The sequence below is a fragment of the Melospiza melodia genome, chromosome 12 (assembly GCF_035770615.1).
Source record: "Melospiza melodia melodia isolate bMelMel2 chromosome 12, bMelMel2.pri, whole genome shotgun sequence".
NCBI classification, from domain to species: Eukaryota; Metazoa; Chordata; class Aves; order Passeriformes; family Passerellidae; genus Melospiza; species Melospiza melodia.
In genome coordinates, this window is record NC_086205.1 from 9119744 (window position 1) to 9142736 (window position 22993).

At 48.4% G+C, this 22993-nt stretch overlaps 3 protein-coding genes and 1 long non-coding RNA gene across 10 annotated transcripts in view; 2 read left to right on the forward strand and 2 right to left on the reverse strand.

The window, feature by feature from the left end:
• ARMC8 (armadillo repeat containing 8) overlaps positions 1-5630 on the reverse strand; it is a 62766-nt gene extending 57136 nt beyond the window's left edge. For 3 of the 5 annotated variants that reach the window (XM_063166694.1, XM_063166693.1, XM_063166692.1), the window contains exons 1-2: positions 5527-5630; positions 3490-3566 (exon numbers count right to left, since the gene is read on the reverse strand). In XM_063166694.1, the coding sequence (XP_063022764.1) occupies positions 3490-3566; positions 5527-5571 (122 nt within the window). In that variant the 5' untranslated portion in view covers positions 5572-5630. Of the gene's footprint in view, positions 1-3489; positions 3567-4391; positions 4522-5526 lie in introns of those variants that run through there. The other 2 variants (XM_063166696.1, XM_063166695.1) reach the window with 1 other exon arrangement.
• A 199-nt stretch (positions 5631-5829) lies between these two features.
• On the forward strand, positions 5830-10283 carry LOC134423590 (uncharacterized). Its single transcript, XR_010029151.1, has 2 exons — positions 5830-6820; positions 10044-10283. It is a non-coding gene; the product is annotated as an uncharacterized LOC134423590 (long non-coding RNA).
• On the reverse strand, positions 7063-15298 carry DBR1 (debranching RNA lariats 1). Its single transcript, XM_063166697.1, has 8 exons — positions 15078-15298; positions 14864-14988; positions 14687-14767; positions 13604-13689; positions 12995-13219; positions 12100-12180; positions 10053-10198; positions 7063-9569 (listed from the first exon to the last, which is right to left on the reverse strand). The coding sequence occupies exons 1-8, from the start codon at positions 15272-15274 to the stop codon at positions 8894-8896; spliced, it is 1617 nt and encodes a 538-aa protein (XP_063022767.1). The 5' UTR covers positions 15275-15298; the 3' UTR covers positions 7063-8893.
• A 1928-nt stretch (positions 15299-17226) lies between these two features.
• Positions 17227-22993, forward strand: part of PPP2R3A (protein phosphatase 2 regulatory subunit B''alpha) — a 55012-nt gene continuing 49245 nt past the window's right edge. The window contains exon 1 of one of the 3 annotated variants that reach the window (XM_063166699.1): positions 17227-17590. The gene's annotated coding sequence lies outside the window, so the exon portion shown is untranslated. Of the gene's footprint in view, positions 17591-18024; positions 18143-20044; positions 20122-22993 lie in introns of those variants that run through there. The other 2 variants (XM_063166701.1, XM_063166700.1) reach the window with 2 other exon arrangements.

A 22993-nucleotide genomic window follows, 5' to 3' on the forward strand; every position in this document is an offset into this window, starting at 1 on the left:
TTCCTGCTGGCCATAAAGGACAAGAACAGCAGTGGCACAGGAATTCTCAGTGCACCACAAAGATGATAATTTACAAGTCTTAAAGCATGACACCCTTTGACTGCTGAGGAATAGCCTGATGAGAAACAGCTGGGACCTTGAGTAAGCCAGGCTTGTCAGAAAAGATGCTCCTTTCAAACCCAGCCTTGAGGTGGGATTACACAGCTCTCCATAAAATGATAGATTGCCACTTTGAAGGCACCAGGCTAAATGTAATCATAATAAAATGTCTCTCAAAGAAGCCCCGGACCAGCAAAAAAATTAGAGGATAAAAACAGGTATCAGTCTTGCATCTGAACAATGTAGTCCTGAGCTTAATAACAGGCGAAAAGCAAATGACAGTCTAAGGATCACAACCCAGATATGCTTTAAAAAAAAAAATACTGCAAAGCACAAAATGATCCTGTGGGAACAACCCTGGGACAAATGAAGCTCTCATAAAAGCACAGAAATTTACAGAAGCACTTCTGTTCTATTCCTCTGCCAATAACAGCAAAACATTGACGAGAACCTCAGAGACCACAGCATTTAATGCACTGCAGTATGTGTGTGAGGCAATGCAAGCACTGCCAACACGAGCTGCACACCTGACATCAGTGCTGACCTTGCAGAATGCACTCTGAGCACACTGGAGAAAACCTGAGCTCTACAACAGCAAGAGAAAAGGGTCACAGGAGCACCTGAGGAGACAAAGCAAACCTTTAAATATCTCTCAAGCATAAGCATGGCCACAACTTAGAGTCCATGTTTACAGAAGGCAACTACTATGTTAACCTTGCCCAACTACAAAGACAGTAAATCAAAGGTAAATCCACACACACCAACACAGATGTGGGTATGGAGATGGGCCTTGAACACTTCAGTGCACCACCAGGTACAGTACAAAAGCCAGGAGTCATCTCAACTTCTCCAATCCTGAACTGAGACTCAGGATTTAGTGGCAGGTACAATTCTCCCCTTCCTGTCCACTATCCACAGCCAGATGAGCAGGACAGAAATTATGTGAACAGAAGTTCTGCAGGAAACTTGGCATTTTGAAATAAGATCAATAGATCCACATGCAGCAGTAATGGACAACAAGGAAATGGTTTCTGCTTTCCCAGTAGCAGGAAAATAAAAAAGGTCTTAACCAGGTAAAGCTTTATTGTCTGGATGAGGAAAACTCTGAACACCACCTCTGAAAATTCATGGGAAAGCAAGGAAAAAGGGAGATTTTAATCATTTAAATGCTTTCAGAATATGTAATTAAAGCTTTCTCAAGTTACAAGATGAAAACTGGACCGGCATGATTTTCAAGTTCAAGAAACATTTAGGTGCATTTTACCTTTATCAAAGCTCATTCAGAAGTTGGTTTTCATTAAAATTACAAGGATGCAATGAAAAAAAGCCCCAAGCCCAAGTTATCCATTCAAGCATACAAAAAACAGGACTATCATAATTGAAGACAATCGGCAGAAACAAAGCCTCTTACAACAGCCCATTTTCTGATCCTTGATATTCATACAGCTCCATCAATCAAAATAAAAATCTAGGTCATCAGTATTTCCAGCCAGGATGCAGGGAAAAACCAGCACATCTTAGGAAACAAAGATTTTCTGCAAAGGATGCAGCATATCTGGTAAAGCTTCTGACAAGCACTTCTGGAAAAACTTTAATCCTTTCCTACTCCACCCCAAATACTAGATCATTCTAACTTCAACATCTCTGCATATGCCCTGAAATCAAAGGAAAAAGGACAAAGCAGTATTTTTCTGCCCAAAAAGAATCCTGGGCTGACAGAAAATTTTAATATATACACCACTCTAAATTCCATCTTTTATATACATTTTTTATTCTTTCATACTCTTATTCTATCTTTTATATAAATTTTTCTAAATTGGACTGTCACACACCCACCCACCAATATTTGCAAAATAACATATCTGCCACAAAGGACTGGCTCAGAGTCAGTAAAGATACTCTCACAATTGAGATTTCAGCCAGAGCATCACAAATACAGTTTTGCCATCCAAACCTGCCCTGTGAGAGATTTTGTGAAATAAATTGCTATTTTCTTGTCTTCAAATACAAGCAAAGGATCTCAGCATAGAATCCAATGACACCCACAGATAAGATGAAGAATTTCAGATGTTATCCAAGACAAAGACACTGCCTAAAACTCTTGTTTCTGGGAGATCAGTTATACTGCAAAAGATGAATAACATATCAAAAGAGAGGGAAGGGATTACCAAGGGTTGTGGGCTCCAGTCCTTTGAAAAGGAAGGAGAGCAGGGAAGGAGCACCAGCCATGGCTCAGAGCATCTGCCAGGGAGAAAAGAGGGGCTAAGTCACCCCACTGGGCCACTGGATGAGACACATCCTTCCCCAGGACCACCCCACCACCCTGATGAGGAGGGGACCACGAATCCTTCCCTTCCAGGCAAGGGGTGGAAGCAAAACCAGGCTCCCCTTGAGCAGAGTTAAGAACCTGCACACAGTTCCAGCAGGGTACCTAAAGTTCCTACACAGGTAAGGGGGTATCCCAACCAAGGAAACTTCCAGGACAGTTTTACCCAGACTGGGTTCTTCATGTATTTTAAAGGGACACAGACATGTTGGCCCTGGACATTTGGAATAAGTGTTTTCATCTGCTACTGGGGAACACCTCAGGTCATGCCAAGCAGCACCATCAAGATTCCTGGTTTTTTGGTCCACTTGTTCCTCTGATTTCTCCTGGTGTTTTCCTAGACAGCCACAGCCAGCAAGCTACTGGTAAGCCCAGAAAGGTCTGGTTTCACCACCAAAGTCAGTCCTGGGCAAGGTCTCATTCGCCACTTTGCTGGAAAAGTGATTCTAGTGGAAAGCTCATGGCCTAAGGACAGCAAGGGAACACCCAGAGCTTTGCAGCAGTTTCACTCCTGCTCCTTGACTCACTCTCAGTCCCTACCCTGACCACTGGCATGGAACAGAAATACTGAAATATAACCTGCATCCAAATGCAGTTCTGTGGGAGCATTCTCTTGCAGCTTGCAGTTCCCATGGGGAGACAGAGGCCAAGCACTAAAAAATTCAAAGCCAACATGCAGGCATGGCAGCAGGGGAAGGAGAAAGAGGCAGGTACACTGACTTGGCAGTGCAATGAGAAAAAAAGTCTCAACAGACCTGGAAGAGCAGCAAAACAGGGCCAAAAGGCAGAAATACATCCAAAAGAATTTTCAGTGCTCACAGAATGTTTAACCTCATTTCTGGCAACTGGGAGGCTGTGTTATGAACCATATGCACTACAGAGTGAGAGTCTATATCAATACTATCTCTATATCAATACTGACATATTTGTATTAAGATTTGCCAACTACATTTCTCAAAAAAAACCATAAGAAGAGCTTCTTGCCCTTGACCTATCACTCTAATGGGATCAAGCACACCTGGCCTATGCACAACCAAGAGCCCAAGAGTGTTTCAATGACTTACATGACACCTTGCAGGACTTTTTGGGGATCGAGGTCGAACAATCTATCGACATAGTGGCGGCTGCTGGCTGTGACCTCCTGCAGAGAGAGAGCAAACAATTGCAATAGTTTATATCAATCCACACAATGCAGCAGCAAGTGCACAAAACTTCCCAGGCAAGAGGCAGGGAACCCACAGAATTGTATTTAAACGTGCAGTGTGTTACTGCTGGGCAACAACACACAAAGATAACCCTGTGTTCAAGTGTAATCTAGAGAAGATGAGGTGCTTAATGCAGATAACAACATGGTAAGTGTCAAAGCAAGTTAACAGAGAGCTATTTATGAACTGCAGTTATTAGCACTGCCTTGAATCACAATTTTATTATGTTTAATTACTGTATAGAATAAATTCCTGGAAGAAAAAGTTTCAGAGCAGTTAATGTTGCTCAAGAACCATACCCACAAACAAGCTCTCCAAAAGAAGGAAGCTCATAACAAGACATTTTTCTGACATTTTTTTGTCACAACATAGCTACATTTCAGAGCCTGTGCCACAGACCTTCAACAGGACAGCAGCACAGTATTCCCCACAACATTCTCACAGTGCTGTATAACACAAAGAGAATTCTCTTCCCAGCAACAGGACCGTGCTTGTAAGCTACACACTTATGCACCACTGATTTGTTATTCCTTTTGAGAAGATCCAAAGTCAGAGATGGCAAGCATTCCAAAATACAAGGGTGGGAAAGGGGAAGGGAATTTTCCCTCCAGGTTCTCAGGAACACTTGCCAAGATATGTTGCCATTATCTCACCTTCTTTTTTTTTTCCCTTTTCACCAACTCTTTTCATTAAGCTTTGCCCATTTTTTCCTTATGAGTTTTCCTTGAGAGAAGCTCTAAGAGTTGAAAACTCTTCCTTACTTTAACAAATATCTGCTATGGGGTTGAATCTACTCCTGCTTCCCCACGCTGATGTCAAGAGGCATCGGCAGCTTCTTGCCTGTAGTCTCACATCACAGAGAAGAATCATCTAGAGGCAGCAAGGCTCCTTTGTCTCCAGGAACACTGTTAAATTATGCCACGTAAGTCCTACAAATACACTTCAAAGTGTAACCAAAGACAGTATTTTTGAGAATAGCAATGGACTTCTAGCTACCTGACCTATGTATTTACACGTAAAACTCTTCTAGACTTCAAAGAACCCGTAGCTTTTTGATTCTAAAATATCCTGATATCCTGGCTTCCACCCCATTAGCTAAAAAGTCTGCAATATGTAGAAGTGTATTCGTATGCAGGCAGTCTGCTCAAAAAAAAAAAAAAAAAAAAAAAAAAAAAGCCAACTTATCGACATAATCAATTTCACGGAACTCTTAACCAACATGAATTTTTCAGGAAACTGAAGGAAAAGCGCCAACCCTCCGCTCCTGCGGCAGCACTCGGGCTGCACCTTTTGCATCGCTACTCGCAGCACCGGTGCGATGCAGCAGGACCGCTGTGCGCCCTGGGCCGTCCCCCGGGAGGGGAAGGGAAGGGAAGGGAAGGGAAGGGAAGGGAAGGGAAGGGAAGGGAAGGGAAGGGAAGGGAAGGGAAGGCGGCTGTCACAGCTCCCAGCACGGCGGCTCCTCCCTGCCGCAGGAGAGCCCCGGTTCCGGCAGCGGCACAGCCTCCGAGCCGGGGCGGGCTGCGAGCGCGCCCGGGAGCCCCTGCCCTGCTCCGCAGCTCTGAGGAAGGGCAGCACCCACAGCGCCCACAGCCCCCACAGCGCCGGGCCCCCCGCGTGCCGAGCAGCAGCTGCCCGGGGCCGGCGAGCCCGAACCGTCAGCAGCGAACGACACGTCCAGAGCGCCGGTGCCTCCGCGGCCACGGAACGGGCTCCTCGTAGGGGGGAAACCAGCGCCGGGAGAAGTTGCGGCGCGGGGGCCAGAGGGAAGGAGCGCGGCCCCGCCGCTCGCACCGCCCCCGCTCCCGGCGCAGCCCCAGGGCCGCTCCCGGCGCCGCCGGACAGCGGGGCCCAGCGGGGGCCAAGGTCAGGCAGGGCCCGGCCCGCGGCACTCACCGAGAGGACGCTCATGCGGAGCGGCGCCTCCAGCACACACGCCATCTTGGCGGAGCGCTCCGGCACCGGCGGCGCCTCAGGCCGGCGGGCGCGGGCTCATGGCGGGCGCGCGGCGGGCGGGGGCCGGGGGTAGCGGGGCGGGCCCAGCGAACCGGCCGGCGCCGAACCCCCGCTGCCGCCCCACCGCGCCTGCGCCGCCGCACGCCGCCCGCGTGCGGGACGGCGCCCGCTGTGCGCACGCGCGGGGCAGGGCGCGGCCACCGCGGGCCGCGGAGAGTGACGGCCCGAGCCAAGCGCGAGCCCGAGCCGAGCCGAACGGAGCCGAGCCGGAGACCGCGTGGAGCCCAGCCCGACTCGAGCCCAGCACGAGCAGATCCGAACCTGAGCCGAAAGAGCCCGAGCCGAACACGAGCCCGAACCGAAACGAGCCCGAGCCGAACACGAGCCCGAGCCCGCCCTTTCCCCTCAGCCTCGCTGCGCAGATTCGGTTTGCGTTCCTTTCGCTTGTCATTGCTTTTGTTGCCAGCATTGATTTGTTTGGTTTTGAATTTGTTCTTCACAGAAAACACCGCAAACAACTCAGAACTTCACCAAGATGTGCTACAGGGTCTATAAATCTGCTATTTTTTTATTAGCCCTACTGTATTACACAGCCTGAGGCATGGGGACACTGACTGTACCCACCCTGAAGTCAGAACTAAACGGGAGGAGGAAGAGAGAACCACAAAAAGCTCGGGTTCACACCTCTCAACCTATTTCCTTCGCAGGAAAACAGAGGCTTGGCAGCTGCTAGAGACTGCACAGGATAACAGGAGTACAACAAACATAGCTTAGGATGCAGCCACAAGGTGACCTTAATAGATTTAATTCAAAATACTCCATTATAAAACAAGGGTAGACCTCTTTGCTGTTTTTCACTGAGCAGACTGATGACATGCTGTCAAAAACCCTGTGTGCTGGCCTGGGATGGAACTTTTCTCAAGCACTAATAACAGCAAAACCAGTTTTAGACTAAGTACACTCACTGAAAAAAACTGCAATACAAGGGCTGTACAGAGAAAGGTTTTACAGAGGTTTCTCATCAACATTTCAAAAGTTTTCAGAGAGACTAAATCTTTTTAAAGGGGACTGGAAACTCTGAGTCTTAAAAGCCAATTTAAATTTATCAGCATTCCCTAGAGTTTTCCTTTTTGAAGTATCTGGCCTTTACTAGAAAAGCTCAGCACTTCTACTGAATCCTCCTTGCAGCAGAGAATCCTGCCGACAGGGAAAATCCATAATGGATGAAAGAAAGGTAGGAGAGGACACTGCAAACTGCAGAGGGTGTGAACAACTGCAAGGTAGGGCACGGCGACTCTAGAGGTCAGACATGATTCACACTCAAAAACATTTATGTTCACTGTATTTATCAGCTGCACTCTGCTCAGTGGACACTGAAATACTTTACAAAAAATCTTTAAAGATTCAAAAATCAGTATTGTATATTGAGTCGGAGTCTCCTGCCTTCTAGAAACACATTCATCAGAAGGGGGGAGGCATGGTACAACATAGAAGTTTATTTTAAAAACAAAAGGAATCAGACTGAAAAGTCAATTACATGCAAGATACATTTTCTATTTGTGTGCAGACACCCTGAGAGCTCAATGCCATGCTTAGGTTCCCTGGGAGGCTTTTCAAGTTCATAACAGAATTTATATTTAAAATACTTTATTTCCATTATAGTGTTCATATCATGAGGTATGATTAAGATTTTACCACTGCAGACCCAGGACCCTTAAAGAGACTCATCTGCTTCAATAATTTACCTGACAGTTCACAGCCATTTAACATAGCCTGAGTCACACCCGGGTTACTCCCAGTTTCTCCTCATACCTCAGCACAGCTCTTTGGTGGCTGTTCTGACAGATGAGCTGTTAATTGAATTGCTGAGAGCATTAATTATGCCCTTTTCTAGTCCTTGAATACTTAACATGTTTGGTTTTTGTAGTGAACTGCTTGACAGGAGAGGAAGCAAGATGAACTCCAGACCATGGAAGTGATTAAAGACAGATTAATTCCCGACCCTGATACAACTCACACTCACAGATGTATTTCACTCACTGCTCCCTGTCCAGTTCCCTGTTCCTGTCAGGATGATTTCCTCTTCTCAGTGCCTGTGCCTTGGAGGGGGAAAAGCACAGGAGCTACTTCTGCTCTCAGGCAGCACAGCCATGAGGAATTCCATCTGTCAGGAAGGCTGATGTGTCTAATGATATATGCTTGAAAACTGTCATTTTCATGAATTCACTCAGTTTTATCCTCGTGGCCTCTTAGGCCAAAGGAGTGCCATTTACTAATAATTATGGGCAAAAAAATTTAAAAAGAAAACTTCCAAGAGGGTCACTGTTCTGGCAGCTCCTGCTTCCCTCAGCTGAAGATTACAGAAGTGCTTTGGAAGATTCCCAAAACCAGTTTTAAAAGTTCAGCAAGTTACAGCTACTGAAATGACAAGTGAGAAGTGACTCTAATGATATGATAACGGGAGCTGTTACTGTCCCAGACAGCTTACACACCCACCACCTCGTATGAACACAAACCACAACCCCGATTAGTCAGAGTTGAGACAGTCATGGTGTCCACATTTTGGAAGCTGTCCTTCCTAACTGCTTTCATTTTAAGACATTGTTCTCAAGTTTTAAGAAACAGAACAAAAGAGTTTTTAAGAACAGAGATGCACCCTTTCATGGTCCCCATAAAACTGTCATCCTCCAAATCAAGAGACTTGTTTGCTATCAGAACTGTAATTAAAAGCCAATCCTGGACAATACATATTGTTTTGTTTATGACCACAAAGTTTTTCTGTGGCATGACTATCACCAGAAACAAAAAATCTTCATTCTTCTGTTGCTGTTTTGTTATCATGGGAATTCTATTTCCAATTTCATTCACAGGGTTATTGCGTATGCTACTTTGTATTAATAGTTCAGTATAAAACAAGATAAAAACAGTAAAATAAAATCATTCAGTCTTGTAAGTCAGACATCCTCTCACTTGGACTCAGGGTACAGTTTAAGAGGTCTTGTTAAACAAGCATGGTGAATCTTTTTCAGATGAAGATATGGAGTGTACACCATACACCAAGAACTGAAACAAAATCAAGGATATACAAACTTTACATCCTTTGACAAAGTACTTTGTTGGAAAAGTCTCAGCTTCTTTCTTTGACTATTCTGTGTAAGTCACCTTCCCTGTGAGAAGTACACCCAGCCTCTGAGCTGAGGAAAGTAACATGACTGAGATCATGTAACATTAAAAGCACATGTAGTCCAGTACAACTCTCACCACCTTCCCACAGAAAGGCTGGGAGAGAACTTAGTTACACACCCTGTTAATCAGTTTTGTCTTCATCCTCTGCAGCATAGATGGCTTGGTTCCTTCTCTTGATTTTTTTAACGCCGCCGTTGCCGTTCTCATCAGCACCAATGCGCTTTAAGGCCCTCTCAGTGGGGCTCCTTTCCTCCCCCTGCCTGCTCCCCCCACACCTCTCCAGCTCCTCGTTGTTGGAGTCCGTGGCATCGTCGGACGACACCGCCATGGAGTCGGGCATGACCCGGATGTCGGAGAAGCTCGTGGAGAACTCAGGAGGGTGGTCAGGGGAGGGATCTACAGAACATGTACTCAAGTCTTCATCACCACCTTCTTCATCCAGCATTATTTCATCTGGGTTAAAGGATGAGAGGCCAGAATTATCTGTATTGTATTCACTGGGTTCCTCTGCTGACCCAGTACTGTCCATCTCCTCTTCCTCCTCTTCCTCACATTCACCTCGTCCTGAGCTCTCTTCTTTAGCCTGCTGGATCCTGTCATTGATGTCAGTGAGGCCAAACTGGGCACAGAACTCAGTGGTCTGTGGATTGATGGTATGAACTGGCTCCATGTTCTTTTGGGGCTTGCTGGGATCATAACAAGCAGCTGTCAATGTGAAGTTGCAAGGAATTTTGAGGTCATGGTTCAGCTCTTCTAGCACCTCTTTAATGGCTTCTTCTGTCACACTGTAATCCCACCTAAACAAGTGCATAAAGTTTAAATAAGTGAAGCAAGTCAAAAGGTACTGCCTGTGACCCCCAGAGAGTGCAACCTTCACAGATGGATTATAAATACATCTTACAACAGGCACTTTATTTCTCAGGTGCTTTTTCAGGACCATTTTCATTTTCTTTTGGTCAGTACTGAGAAACCCTTCTCCCCACCAGGGATCATGTATTATGTCAACCCATGCCCATAACCCAGCCTGATTTTCAGCCTCATGGTATAGTTTCTGTCCCTCAAATGCTGATATCCAAGTTTGCAAAATAAAACTAACTGCCCAGGTAGAACAGTAAAGAAGCTGTATGCTTTAGACTACATCTTTTTTCATCCCCTTTTCTTTCCAAGGCATCTAGCAAGTCCTACAGGCATTACAGGCTGCAGAACAGGAACAACTCAAATACACCTTTACTTGAAGTCCAGAAAAACAAACTAACATTTCTATTTTGCAGACAACTTACTTGGCATGGAGGCCATTATTTTCAGGCATATTCCAGGAGTTCTGGGTCACATTAACAAGACTGTTGGTGGCCTTGAGGATTGCAATCCACTCTGCATCGTACTCCAGCGAGTCGCCTGCGTTGGGATCATGCTCCACATCTATTATCTACTTAAAAACACACAGAAAACAGATAAAGTGAGTTATTTCTCTTGACACCAAAATCTGATTAAAGTTTCAAATGTTACTTTCACTGTACAGAGTTTTAATGAAGTTTAAAGTACACTGAGCTAGTGGTCTCAACCAAACAAGTCCTCTCAAGCCAGCCCCCCATGAAGGGCTAACAAAGGCCAATCAGTAACAGTAAAAAAGGCATTTCTAGATTTCAGCTTACAGCAATTAAAAAGCAGAACACACTCCCTCCCTTACTGTCAGCAACTGGACAGTGATGCAACTTAGAAATAGAATTTGCCTGTTTCTAAATTCATGCTGCCTTCTGTTAGAGGACAGGATTTTTTCCTTTTTTTTAAATTTAGTTTCTCTTAGGGAATTTTTCTCCCATTGTTGCCTAAGAGACTGGAACAACAGAGAAAAAAGATGTGACTAGGACAAGGGAGAGGATGCAGTTTGCTATATCTCTTAGCTGGGGGGTTTCCTCTTGGGAAAGGCAGAGATGCTGCCAGATTTTGAGGGGTAAGGGTCTGGGGTTGGCCCTCATTCACTCTCAGAGATCAGAGGTGAGAGTTGGAGTGAAAGTTGTGATCTTGGTGTCAGGCTGCTGCTGCAGGGAGAATTCACTGCCACTGCGGAGTTCTGTCCTTCACTGGCTCTCCTTACTGCGGGTGAGCCTCTGCTCGTCAGAGCTGCCGTGGGACTGGCACCTTGTTAACATCCAACCTCCTGGGAAGGACCCTCACCATCTACTCAGGTGCCTCAGGGGAACCCCAGGGCCCTGACCTCCTCCTCCTCTCCGGAGGGAGCATCTCCAGCTGCCTTCAGGAGCCCGGCCCCTCTTCCCTCTCTCGGCCATCACCCGCGGGCAGAGCGGCACCGAGCCCGCGCCACAGCGCCCCCTGCAGGCGTGGGGGAATCATCGCCCCCACCCTGCCCGGCCGGGAGCCACCAGCGCCCCTGGCCCCTGCTGGCTGCGACTGGAACTGCACCGGAGGGGAAAGGGCCTGCAGCACTTTTTATTCATATATATATATATATATATATATATTCGTATAGAACTGTTATTCCTTTTCTTGTATCTTTGCCTGAAAGCCCCATAATTTAAAAGCTGTAATAATTTGGAGCCATGTTTTCTATTCCAAGGGAGATTCCCACCTTCTTTGGTGGACATCTCTCTTTCAAACCAAGACGCTTCTAAGTGGATACAAACCAAGAACTGACAACATTCATTCTGCTGTATGAACAGCACTCTTAGCACAGCTATGAATTAAGAGGAAATATTTCTAAGCTTTTTTATGATCACTTTGTCTTCAGTGACATTAACCCAAAACAAACCATGTGGGTTAGCCAGAGCCCTAGTCAGACTCTAAATACTCCATGAAGTAATTAAATCCTCCATGCTGCTGGAGGTAGTACTAATCCAGATCAGTTTTGTTCTAGGATTGTAAGTGTGAACTAGCATTCATGTCCCTTTGCACAGATAGGGCCCATCCTCATATTCTCTTCCACCTTCAAAGGTATTTACTAGGGCAAATGGATCCTGCCACACATCCAAAGGACAGACAAAAAAAAAAGCTATTTTAAGACTAGTAAAACACTTGAATGCATTTGAAAAACACACTGTCAGCAGCTCACTCTCACAGCAAACTATTTTAGACTCATCCATTGGAGTCAGGTACTTGTTCTAAGCTGGATGGAAATGGTAGGATTAAGGAAATAGAGTCTGCTTAGTTCAAGACAAAATCCTACAAAGACCATTCCATACACCCAGCATTCCTAGTTTCTTTAAAATTCCTCCACTTATCAGCACTATTCTTCATCTTATACCTAAGAACAGCACTAGCAGTTCAAACTAATGAAAGATAAAGTGAAAACCTTCTACAAATGTTCATCACCTGCAGGAAGTCTCTGTGTGGCAAGCATTTATCCAGAGCCAGAAACTTGGTTGCTTTTGGTAACTCTTCTTTGGAATTTGTCTAGGAAGCAAATAGTGTTAACACAATCATTAGCACTTATGTGAAATTTGACCATTCTAAACAAGCTGTATAGACAGGTTAAAAGGTATAATTTCTACAGAAAAATACTTTCTGAAATAGAAAATTAGCAGGGACAAAGAATGACAGATTTCACTGGGAGTTTAGCAGGAAGCAGGATGCAGATAATAGCAAGATAAAGCAAGAGCTACATTTCAGCACTAATTTCAGCTGAGTACATTCAGCCTTGGAGCAAAAAGAAAAACTGTAACTTCATTGGAAACAGACTTGTTGATCCTACAAGGTCCAGAGTTACATTTTTACAGATAAATAACTTACAAATAGGAACAGCACTGGCACCACTTCAGGAACAACTGTTTCAACTGCAGGCTGGTTTTTGACTTAAACCTGGGCTACCAGACCTGCAAAGCTGTTCTACAGGGATCCCCCAATCCTCAGGTAACCTCTCTCTTCAATCACTCCATTACCAGCTTTTTTGAAGTTGCCTCCTTTTTCTCACCCATTGTGAAGTTATCTGCTTCCCCAACAGAGCAGGAGAGTGCTTTTCTACACAGTTAAATTAACAAGTTTCAAGAACAAGAGCTATTTCATGCTGTTCTTAAGGGAGATTAGGAGTAATTTACACCCTTTTAATTTACATAAAACAGTAGTCCTAACATCACTTAATCTTTCATGGTTTTAACTGAGTTTTAAGAACTAAAACTACTGAACTGCTTTTCTGGACATGATTACCTGCATGAGAATTCTAAAATGTGCCTGGGACACATATATTCATTTTCTGTCCCCCTTTATTTACCTCATGTTGCATGAAGGCTGCAAATTTAACGTGGAGATGTGCTGAGAACCAGTAGGTGGGTTTCAGGTGCTGCAGAAGCTCGGAGGCAGCAGGGCTCCCCAAAGTGTTGCTCTCCACTTCTTGCCGGAAGAAGGATTTCATTTTGAGGAGCTGTTTCTTGTTTCCATAGTGATAGATGCTCCTTGGCCAGTCGTGTGACATGAATATATCGATGGGACGCCTCAGCTGCCAGGCCAAAAAGCACATGGCAGAAATACAACATACTGACAAAGGAGTTTAGATGACATGAGGCAGCCATCTGTGCTTTGTACTGCCTTCTAAAAGAGTTCATACCATCACCATAAGTCAGGCACTCAGAGGAAATCACAGATAGAGAGCAAGTCCTCTGCCCACAATCAAAGGCATGTTCTTCCCCATGAAATTTTTAAAGCTTTATTTAAAAGGGATAATGGCTAAGCATAATAGTCCTTCTCAAAGGACACACCCCTCAGATCAACCTCTTAAAGCATGTTCAATATTCAGCATACATGAACAGAGTACCTTTAACTTTCTACTTCCAAATTAATGAAAATTACCCTTGTTTAAAAAAAAAAGAGGCTTTTCACTGACCTGTTTGAGTTTGAAGACTTCAATATTCCTCACATGGTAAGCACTTCTGATGGTCTGCTGGTTGTATGGTGGGCACTCAAAGTGGCCTGAAATGTTGGAAACAAGAAGAGTTGCCTGAATCTCTAGTTCCCTCCTACATAGCAGCTTTTGGGGGTCACACAGGCACCTAGAGTAACCCAATAATACAAGGCTGTGATTATTCATGATGGTTCAGAGTGCTGCCACCCACCATGAAACTACAGCTTAACAGGTTCAGCAGCAGCCTAAACATCCCAGTCACTGTCCACAGGCACCACAGGCTCCGGAAGCACCAACATCTACCCTGACATAAGGGATGAGTGTCCAACTTTGCCTTGGGACAGAACACATGAATGCCTAACATAGCTCCTACATACCCTACAGAATTAACAGAAAAATTGCTCTTCCAGTTATTGCCTCATCTCATCTCTCTCCTGCAATATTCAGGCATATAAAGTGCCCCCTTGATAACGGCAAATTGAATTAGTGTTGGCAAGTATTAGACAGAATCAAGTGTTCTAGAAAACTGGTTCAGTGCTTTGTAGCTTGAGAGCCACCTGCAAAGTTTCTCTGAAGCTGTTTGCTGGTAAAGACAGCACAGTACAGTAACCATAAGGACCACTCTTTTAAGTGCTGAGATCAGAAAGAATAAACTATCTTCTACTCACTGCCATGGGGTATCATCTGTGACACCCTTCCCAGGAAAAACTCTTGAATACCCACCCACATAGCTAGGAGGAACCAGATGTACTGGCCCTAAACCTCAGGGCAGGACAATACACTTATATAATGTCACAGTTATAAACTGCCTGTTTCACTCCAGGAAAATCACACAGTGAAAGGACGCTGCCATGGAAAAATCAACACTGTTCCAACAACGCTCCAAAGGTGCCTTGCTTCCCGCTGTGGTCACCGGGCGGCTAAAGATTCATCTACCAGCTCCAGAAAAACCCGCGTATTGAACCGAGGGCGGTTTCCAGGCTAAGAGACGTTTCGGGGCTGAGCACAGCCAGACCCTCACACCAAGCCGCGGCCCCGGCTCTCCCCTCCCCTCTGTCCTGGTACCTTTCCGGTAGTCGTGAGACTTGAAGATGCCCGAGATGCCGCCGATCCTCACGCCGCGGAACCGCACCACGCCCGCGTAACCTGCGGGACACAGGAGGGCGGTCACGGACGGGCCGGGCAGGGCAGGGGCTGCGGGAGAAACCACCGGGGAGCGGGACGGGAGCGGAGGGGCCTTACCCAAGTAGTAGATGTTGGGCGCGACCCACCCGCCGTAGGGAAGCTCCTGCAGGTGGTTGGAAGCCTCGTGGTTGCCGCCGATGAACACGGTGAGCACCGGGGCTTTCTTCTCGCCCGAGTAGTACCTGCGGAGACACGGCAGCTGCTGGACCCGGCCAAGCCCGCGCGGGTCGGGGGCCGGGGCCGGGGCCGGGGCCGGGCCGGCGGCGCTCACCGGTAGAAGGTCTGCATGTGCCGGTACTTGGCGGGCACGGCCATGCACCGCAGGTCCGCCTCGTTGCGCACGGCCTGGAAGTCGCCGCAGCAGAGCAGCAGGTCGGGCCACACGTTATGGCGCCGCTGCAGCAGCTCCAGCGTCTCGTACATCTTGTCCAGGGCGCCGTGGCAGCACCCGGCCACGGCCACCTTCATCGCCAACCGCTGCACTGAGCGGGCGCCGCGCGCGACTTCTGCGTCACCGCCGCGCGCGCCTTGCGTCACCTCCCGCGCTCCCGTGCGTCACTCCGCGCCTGCGCCGTGTGTGGGGCGCAGCCCGGGGGTCACGGGGACACAACGGGCCGGGGGGAGCTGGGCCGGCCCATCATGGCTGCTGCCCGCGGGCTGCCGAGAGCCCCGCTCTGCGGGACCCGCACCGACGGCCTCCGGTGGTCCCCTCCCGCCCCACCGAGCAGGGAGGTCGGACCCGGTGACGTCCGATGATGCCTTCCAGCCTTGCCCCTTCTGCACAGAAAGGGTGGCCAGGCATTGGAATGGGCGCTGCCGGGGGAGGTGGTGGAGTCGCTGTCCCTGCAGGTGTTCTCAGAGTAGGGAGCGGAGCTGGGAAAGGATCACCTGTCTGAGAGGAGGAGCTGGGGGGGCTCAGCCTGGAGAAAAGGAGGCTCAGGGGGGCCCTTCGTGCTCTCCACAGCTCCCTGTGACAGGAGGATGCGTCCGGGGGGACATCGAGCTCTGCTCTCGGGGAACAAGGGACAGGACAGGGGTACATGGCCTCTAGCTGCACCAGGAGAGATTTAGGTTGGACATCAGGAGGAATTCCTTCATGTAAACGGTGATTAGACACTGGAAAATGGGCTACCCAGGCAGGCGGTGAAGTCCCCATCCCTGGAGGTGTTTACGGAAAGACTGCACGTGGCACTCAGTGCCCGCTCTGCTCGTCAAGGCGGGGATCGGCCACAGCTTGAACTCCATCATCTCAGGAGGTCTTTTCCAACCTTAGTGACTGACTCTGTGATTCTCTAGCTGGCCAGTGGGACCTTCACTCTGGGCAGTGACACTGGCACAGCCATGAGCACCACGGCTCAGTGATGACCAGGAAGAATTGTCACAGTCCCAGAGTGGGCTGTACAGCGGGGCAGGAGTCCCTGCAGGGTACCCGGGCTGCACAAGGAGGGCTGCACAAGGAAGGCTGCACAGGGAAGGCTGCACAGGGAGGGCTGCACAGGGAGGGCTGCACAGGAAAGGCTGCACAGGAAAGGCTGCACAAGGAGGGCTGCACAGGGAGGGCTGCACAGGATAGGCTGCACAGGGAGGGCTGCACAGGAAAGGCTGCACGGGGAGGGCTGCACAGGAAAGGCTGCACGGGGAGGGCTGCACAGGAAAGGCTGCACGGGGAGGGCTGCACAAGGAGGGCTGCACAGGGAGGGCTGCACAGGAAAGGCTGCACGGGGAGGGCTGTACAGGGAGAGCTGTGCGTCTCCCCCGGCACCACAGCATCCGCCGAGCACTGCCCGCACCTCCTCGGCCAGCCCAGTGGGGAGCAGCACAAGCTGTACTTATTCCGCACGCGTGGCTCACAGACCACTAAGTGGTGGTGGAGCAGCACCAGCAGTGACTGTGCACGCTTCCACCTGGAGTTTGAGCTGATAAAATACCGAGTCGAGCCAGTTCAGCCTCAGGCAGGCGTGGTTTTAGCATAACCAAAGCCCTGGCGTGTGCTAACTTTGTAGCACAGCGGGACAGGAAGAGACAGGGACATCCCCAGGGCAAGGGTGTATGCGGGAGGCTGAGAAATCGGCTATCTCCCCCTTTCCTCACGGACTGACTCCGGGGAGAGCACTGATTTCCTGCTTTGGAAGGGCAGGGGATTGGATTGTAGGGTGGCCTTGTATTGTCACGCAGTAAAACCGCTCCAGACTTTCCACTTCAGACTTGTTTGAAGGTTTTTAAAGTCTTGGGATTGAACCAAAATTGCAGGGACATAGTTAAGCATTAACTTGCTACTGCTTCCTCTGTAATCATGGAACCAAGTAGACATTCCTGTTCCCCCATGGTAGCAAGCATTACATAATGGCCTCTCTTTTGATACTAAGAAAATATGAGTGTTGTCTCCTACGTTTCATAATTTCACAGTGTTGCATTACTCTGTGTACTTTGGGGCTCGTCCAAGCCCAGCTGAAGTGAAGGGGAAAATTCCTCTGGTTTCCAAACCCCACAAGTCTCCAAGGGAAAAGCACACTTCGGGTGACCTTGGCTCTTTCACTAACTTTGCTTAGACCTACCTGGAGTAGTGCAAGAGCTCATTGGTCCAGCACCTCTCCTGGGAAAGCTTTCCAACTCTCTGGGGGAGAACAATAATCTCTTTGCCATCTCTCAGACTTCCTGAAAGGAAGGGGGTGAGAGACAGGAAAGGTCCAGGACTCTCTGGAAGACACCACCTTACCCAGGGTACACCATCTCAAGGGGATTCCTGAGATGCCTGCCCACCCAAATTCATCCCCAGCAGGCAAGGTAAGCTGATACTCTAATTGTATTTCTTGAATTTGTTGGCTCAGGCTCATTTCTTATACTCTATGTGCCACTTATCCCAAGTGAACTGGTGCACAATAGAGTCTATAAAGTTTGGCTTCTTTTATGTCACAGTATTTTAGTACTTGTACACAACTCATGATGCATCTCAATATCCGTAACTAAACTCAGTGTTCACTGAGCAAAGCTGCTCTGACCTTTCCAGAGCACAAAAGGAATCAGCCATGCTGCTGTTTACGGGGTAAGTGGCAGCAAGTTAATGCTTAACTATGTTATTGTAATTTTGTTCAGTCCTTCACGACTGTTTCAAAACCCATGTGACTGAAGCACAGATCTCTTCCAGTGCATGAATGACCCATGTTTGGCCTTGGATTGGGTTTTGCAGTCATAGTCTCTTGCCCCAGTAGCCTGTGCATGTGTCTCATGCCTGAATGTCCAGTCCTGCAGCAGAGGACTGAGTGCACATCCTGTCCTGCATGAATGGCCAGGGAACTGTGGCGCCAAGGAGGGAAAAGTCCCAACAAGCAAGCTCAGGTCAGTAGATTGCTTGGGTTGCCCTTTTGGGTCTTGCCTGCATGCACTGAGAAATAAATAATGTTTTTTTTCCCTGAGCTGGCTATGGTAGTTTAGTACCATGAAAGCAGTTTTTCTCTGCAGAGAAATGAAGAACAAAAGGCATCTGAAGGGGCTGTGGATGACAAGAGTTTTTTCCCTCATCTCTGAGAATGGAATGAGAAGAGCTTTTGAAGACTTTTCTGTCAAATGCTTCCTTGTGTTTTTAGAGTATACTAACAGGTTTCTAGCATGATTTCCATATTACTAAAATGAAGAGGAACAACAAAAAGGAGGTATCTGTCTGACTTTTGGGGAGTGACAGCATGGCTGAGAAGGGAGGTACAAGGAGAAGTGCTGGGAGACAGTGTTTGTGAAAGAGGGGAAAATACACTGGAGTGCAAAAGACAAATCTGATGTGTTCCAGCTGAGATTTTGAGCTGCTGCTGTAAGCTGTGAGAGCACGTGCGGTGGCACATTGGTGTGTGTGTGCAGCTGAAGGGAGGGGCTGCTGCAACCAGACAAGACTAGAGCTCCCTTAGGAAAAGGCTGGCCTGAATATCACATGGCTTACCTGCAGCTGTGCCCAGGTGTCTTTGGGCATCTCCTCCCCTAGATCATGTCTGGTGATTGCAACATGATCTGCAGTGCAGCAACACAGCTGCCAATGCAGGGCCTGTTCCTGGCTGAGGCACTGCAGCTGCCTCCCTGCTCCAGCTGCACCAACAGGGCTCTTTCCCTCCTAATTTGTATCTTTTGCCTGAGGATGCTGCTTTGCTGGAGGGCACTACTGATGGTCTCCAGCCAATGAGGGCTGGAAACTGCCTGGAGAAAGAGACGAAGCAACCCTCAGTAAATTTGCAGATGACACCAGGCTGCTTGAGAGTGTTGCTCAAGGGCAGAAAGGCTCTACAGAGAGACCTGGACAGACTAGATCAGAGGGCTGAGGACAGCAGCATGAGGTTCAGTAAGGTCAAGTGCCACATCCTGCACTTGGGATCATCACAGCAACCTCCTGCAGCTCCAGCCTGGGACAGGGGTGGCCTGAGAGCTGCTCAGCAGGGAGGGACTCTTGGTGGCTGGATATGAGCCAGCAGTGTGGCCAAGAAGGTCGGTGGCATCCTGACCTGTATCAAGAGCACTGTAGCCAGTAGGACCAGGGAAGTCATTCCTCCCCTGTACTCAGCATTGGTGAGGCTGCACTGCATTCAGTTCTGGGCCCTTCACCTGTAAAGGGATATTGAGGAGCTGTAGCATATCCAGAGAAGGGCAACATGGCTTGGGAAGGGTCTAGAAAACATGGCCCATGAGGAACACCTGAGGGAGCTGGGTTTGTTTAGCTTTGAGAAGGCTCAGGGGGGAACTTATCGCTCTGCACAAGTCACTGACAAGAGGCTGTAGTGAGTGAGGTGGGGCCGCTCTCTGCCGTGCCTGCCGTGAGACGACAGGAGGAAATGGCCCTAAGGCAAGACAAGGGAGATTCAGATTAGCTACTAGAAGAGAATTTTCACTGTTTGAGCGGCCAGGCATTGGACTAGGTTGCCAGGTAGGTGATGGAGTCGTGGTCCGTGGAGGTGTACAAGAGGCGTCTGGATGTGGCGCTGGCTGATGTGGTTTAGGGGTTACAGTGGCAGTGCATGGTCGGACTGGATGATCTTGGAGGTCTCTTCCAACCTTGCCGATACCGTGATTCTATAAGGGCGTTGGTGGCGTTCCTGAGGGAAAAACAAAACCCGCCGTCCGCGGTGACTGGAGAGCGGCAGGCGGGGCCGAGGCGCGGACGGGCCGTGAGGCGGCCGGGGGCTCTCTGAGGCGGGACCCGCCTCCGCCCCCCGCCCCCCCGGCCCGCGGCGCTGGGCGGGCCCGGCCGTGCGGAAGGGGCGGCCGGGGCGGGCGGCGGAGCGCGCCCGGCGGCGGGAGCGGCGCTGGCCATGGGACGGGACGGGGCGCTGCCCCGGCGGGTACGTGCGGGCAGGAGGGCGGCGGGGCCCGGGGCCGGGGCTCGCCGTGTCTGGAGCAGTGGGTCGGTCCCGCGGGGCCCGGCGGCGGGGGCCCGGGCTGTGTCTGTGGATGAGGAGCCGGCGCGGGGGTCCCGCTGTGGGCGCTGGCTCGGTCCCGGAGGGTCGGGCGGGGTGTGCTGAGGGCGGTGGGGGCCGGCAGTGCCGGGCGTTCGCGGGAGGCGATGCTCGCCCCTCACGCATTGAAGCTCCGGGGCTCCGTGGTGTCCCGGGTCGGGGCTGTGCGCTGTCCCCGGAGAGTTGTCCCCAGGGGCTTCGGCGTAGCAGGTTCTGAGCACAGCGTGTCCCCAGCCCGGAGGTGTTGGCTGTTGAGAGCCGGAGGTTAACTCCGGTGAGGAGTACCCAAGCTGTTCTTTTTCTGTGACCACTTGCCCCGGTACCCTGGGTAGCTGGACCTTCCATTAACTTCACTGCCGCTGTGAATGAATACGTGGTCGTGAAAGCAGGATTCAGGGTTTTTTTCCCCCGATGTATTTCTTCATGAGCGAGAAAGGGAACGGCTTTGGCTACCAGACTTCTTGGTTCACGGGCAGATGAATTCGAGATTAGGTTGGGCATAAACTTGTGAAACTGAGTTTGAATAACGAGTGGAATGATTTATGAAGGAGGTGTTCCTGCCGGAGTAGTTCTCTCTGCAGGTCATCAGACTGCGTTGGTCTCAAGTAATGTAAATATTTTTAAGCCTGGGACTAATTATATTAACTCTCTTTTTCCTGCTGAAGAGGGAAACCCTGGGAGGTGTGCTGCTTTATGCTCCCATCTTTGCAGAAATGTGTGCTGGGGAGGGATTCAGAGGCAGGTGGTCCCCCAGGCTGTTTGCTGCTGAAGTGCTGCCTGCAAGGCAGGGCACTTTTTTCTTGGTGGTGGTCTCATGGCTTTAGCTCATGGCGTGATGCCTGCTTCAGGAAATAACTCTTCCTAAAACTGAATAACCATTTCTTTAAGTCACCTTCTTTCTTGTTTTTTTCTTGTCAATCTCTCAAGCTTGGCAGGTCTGCTCTCTCAGGTTGTGTAGGGGGAGGTTATTTTAGTGAGAACTTTGAGGAGATTGTCAGTACTGTTAGTCTTTGTTATGTAAAATTATGTGTTTAATGTCTGCTGGATTCTGAAAAACTGAAGCATGAGACAGTGGTGGGTTGTTTGGGTTTTTTCCCAGTATTTATATATCTGAAAGGGGTAATACTGTGTATCAGTTGCAGCTGATTTATATTTGCCTGAAAATGAAGGAGGAAAGTCAAAGTTCCCTGCTGGCACACGGCCCGTTTCCATTACCTAGACCTTTGCAACCACTGTCGCATCATATTATTTTGTAGTTGTAATTTACACAGAGGTGTAATGTTAAAGGTAGCTGTGGGCAAAGCTCCTCAAATTACAGCTGACTGATATGTGACTGCCAAACACTGCAGAGATTTTCTGGTAAAGCATCTATTTCATTTCCTTCAGCTGCAACCTGTGGAGCAGGTGATGAATAATGTGGCTCAGGCAGTTCACAAAACTCTGTGGTGGAGCCCTGCGGTCTGACACTCATTGCTGCCAGCCCTGGAGGCATAAATATGATGCTGCATGGTGGAATTTGTTTTCCCTTTTTTTTCATGGGTGGGGTGAGTGTTGGCTGGTGGTTTTTTGTTTTTAGCAAGGACTGTTCTCCATAGAGGACTTCTCTGCCCTTGAATTACACAGAAAACCTGCCTTGAAGTAACTCTGAACTTGGCATGTCCTGCTGCAGGACACAGCCTGCTTTGCCCTCATTGTGTAAATGTTTTCCAATACTGATTTAAGTGACTGCATGTTCTTCTTTCCCTAAGACCAGGCTTTCTCCTGAAGGTTTAGTTAGAGCTTAGATCCTGTGCTCCAATTCTGTCAGAAATGGGACAGCAAAGTAGAACTACGGGAGGAGGGGAATTTTCTCATCCATAATTAACCTAGCTGAGTGCTGTCATAGAGACCTGTTTTCATGTGTGTTATGGAACAAGATTCTTCCAGCAGAATTCACTGCTGTATTTCCTCTGCTGCTTATGTCCCTGGGTCTAGTTAGTGGAATTTCTGAGCTAGAACTGCCAGGGCAGTTGTGACTAAGCAGGTGCTTTGCTTTGGCCACGTGAAACACTCCCCGATGTCACATACTTTGGAAAATCAGGGCTTGAGCACCAGAAACAGATTTTACTCTTTGCAGAGTAAAATGAGGATAATACTGAAAAATATTATCGAAAAATATGTTAGTAATTAACCATATTAACAATTAATCACTATTTGGTTAGCATGCAAATACTCTGCTGATGGAGAAATGAGTAATTCTGACTGCAGAGTAGTGTGTGGGTAGGGTGCAGGAGGCAGTACCTGAGGTCATACATATAAAACACAAGCTAGTTAAAAATGACTTCATTTTAATGAATATGCAGCTTCACAAATGCGAACACGGCTGTCCACTTAAAGTGAGGTAACCTTTGCCTTTATCTGGTTTTCAGTTTAGTTTTTTTTTTTTCTGTTTGTATTGCTTTTCTTTTTAATCTGCTTCTATTTAAGTACACAGGACAAAGAGAGAAGTTAATGGAAATTCTCTTTGCTTCATTGTTGTTTTGTAAATCTCCCTGGGTTAATAAAGACACAGGAGAAATTATTTCCTCACTCTTACTGGGATGTCAGGCTAAAACACCTTTGGTTTTCCTTGGTAGAGGATGGGCTACAGACAAGTTATAATCCCTTAAACTGTGCATTGCTTTGAGCACAGTGCTCTGTGCCTCTGGGGTGGCTTGTCGAAGGCACACGGATCTGTAGCAGTGCCAGACTTGTTGAATGCCAGGACACGCTGCACCTT

Bases quoted from the DNA above. Each gene is read 5' to 3' on its own strand.
- DBR1 (XM_063166697.1), bottom strand. From the start codon at position 15,274: ATGAAGGTGGCCGTGGCCGGGTGCTGCCACGGCGCCCTGGACAAGATG. The intron at 14,989-15,077 runs GTGAGCGCCGCC...GTGTCTCCGCAG, and splicing joins CACATGCAGACCTTCTACCG to GTACTACTCGGGCGAGAAGA. The intron at 13,220-13,603 runs GTCAGTGAAAAG...TTGGCCTGGCAG, and splicing joins AAGTCTTCAAACTCAAACAG to CTGAGGCGTCCCATCGATAT.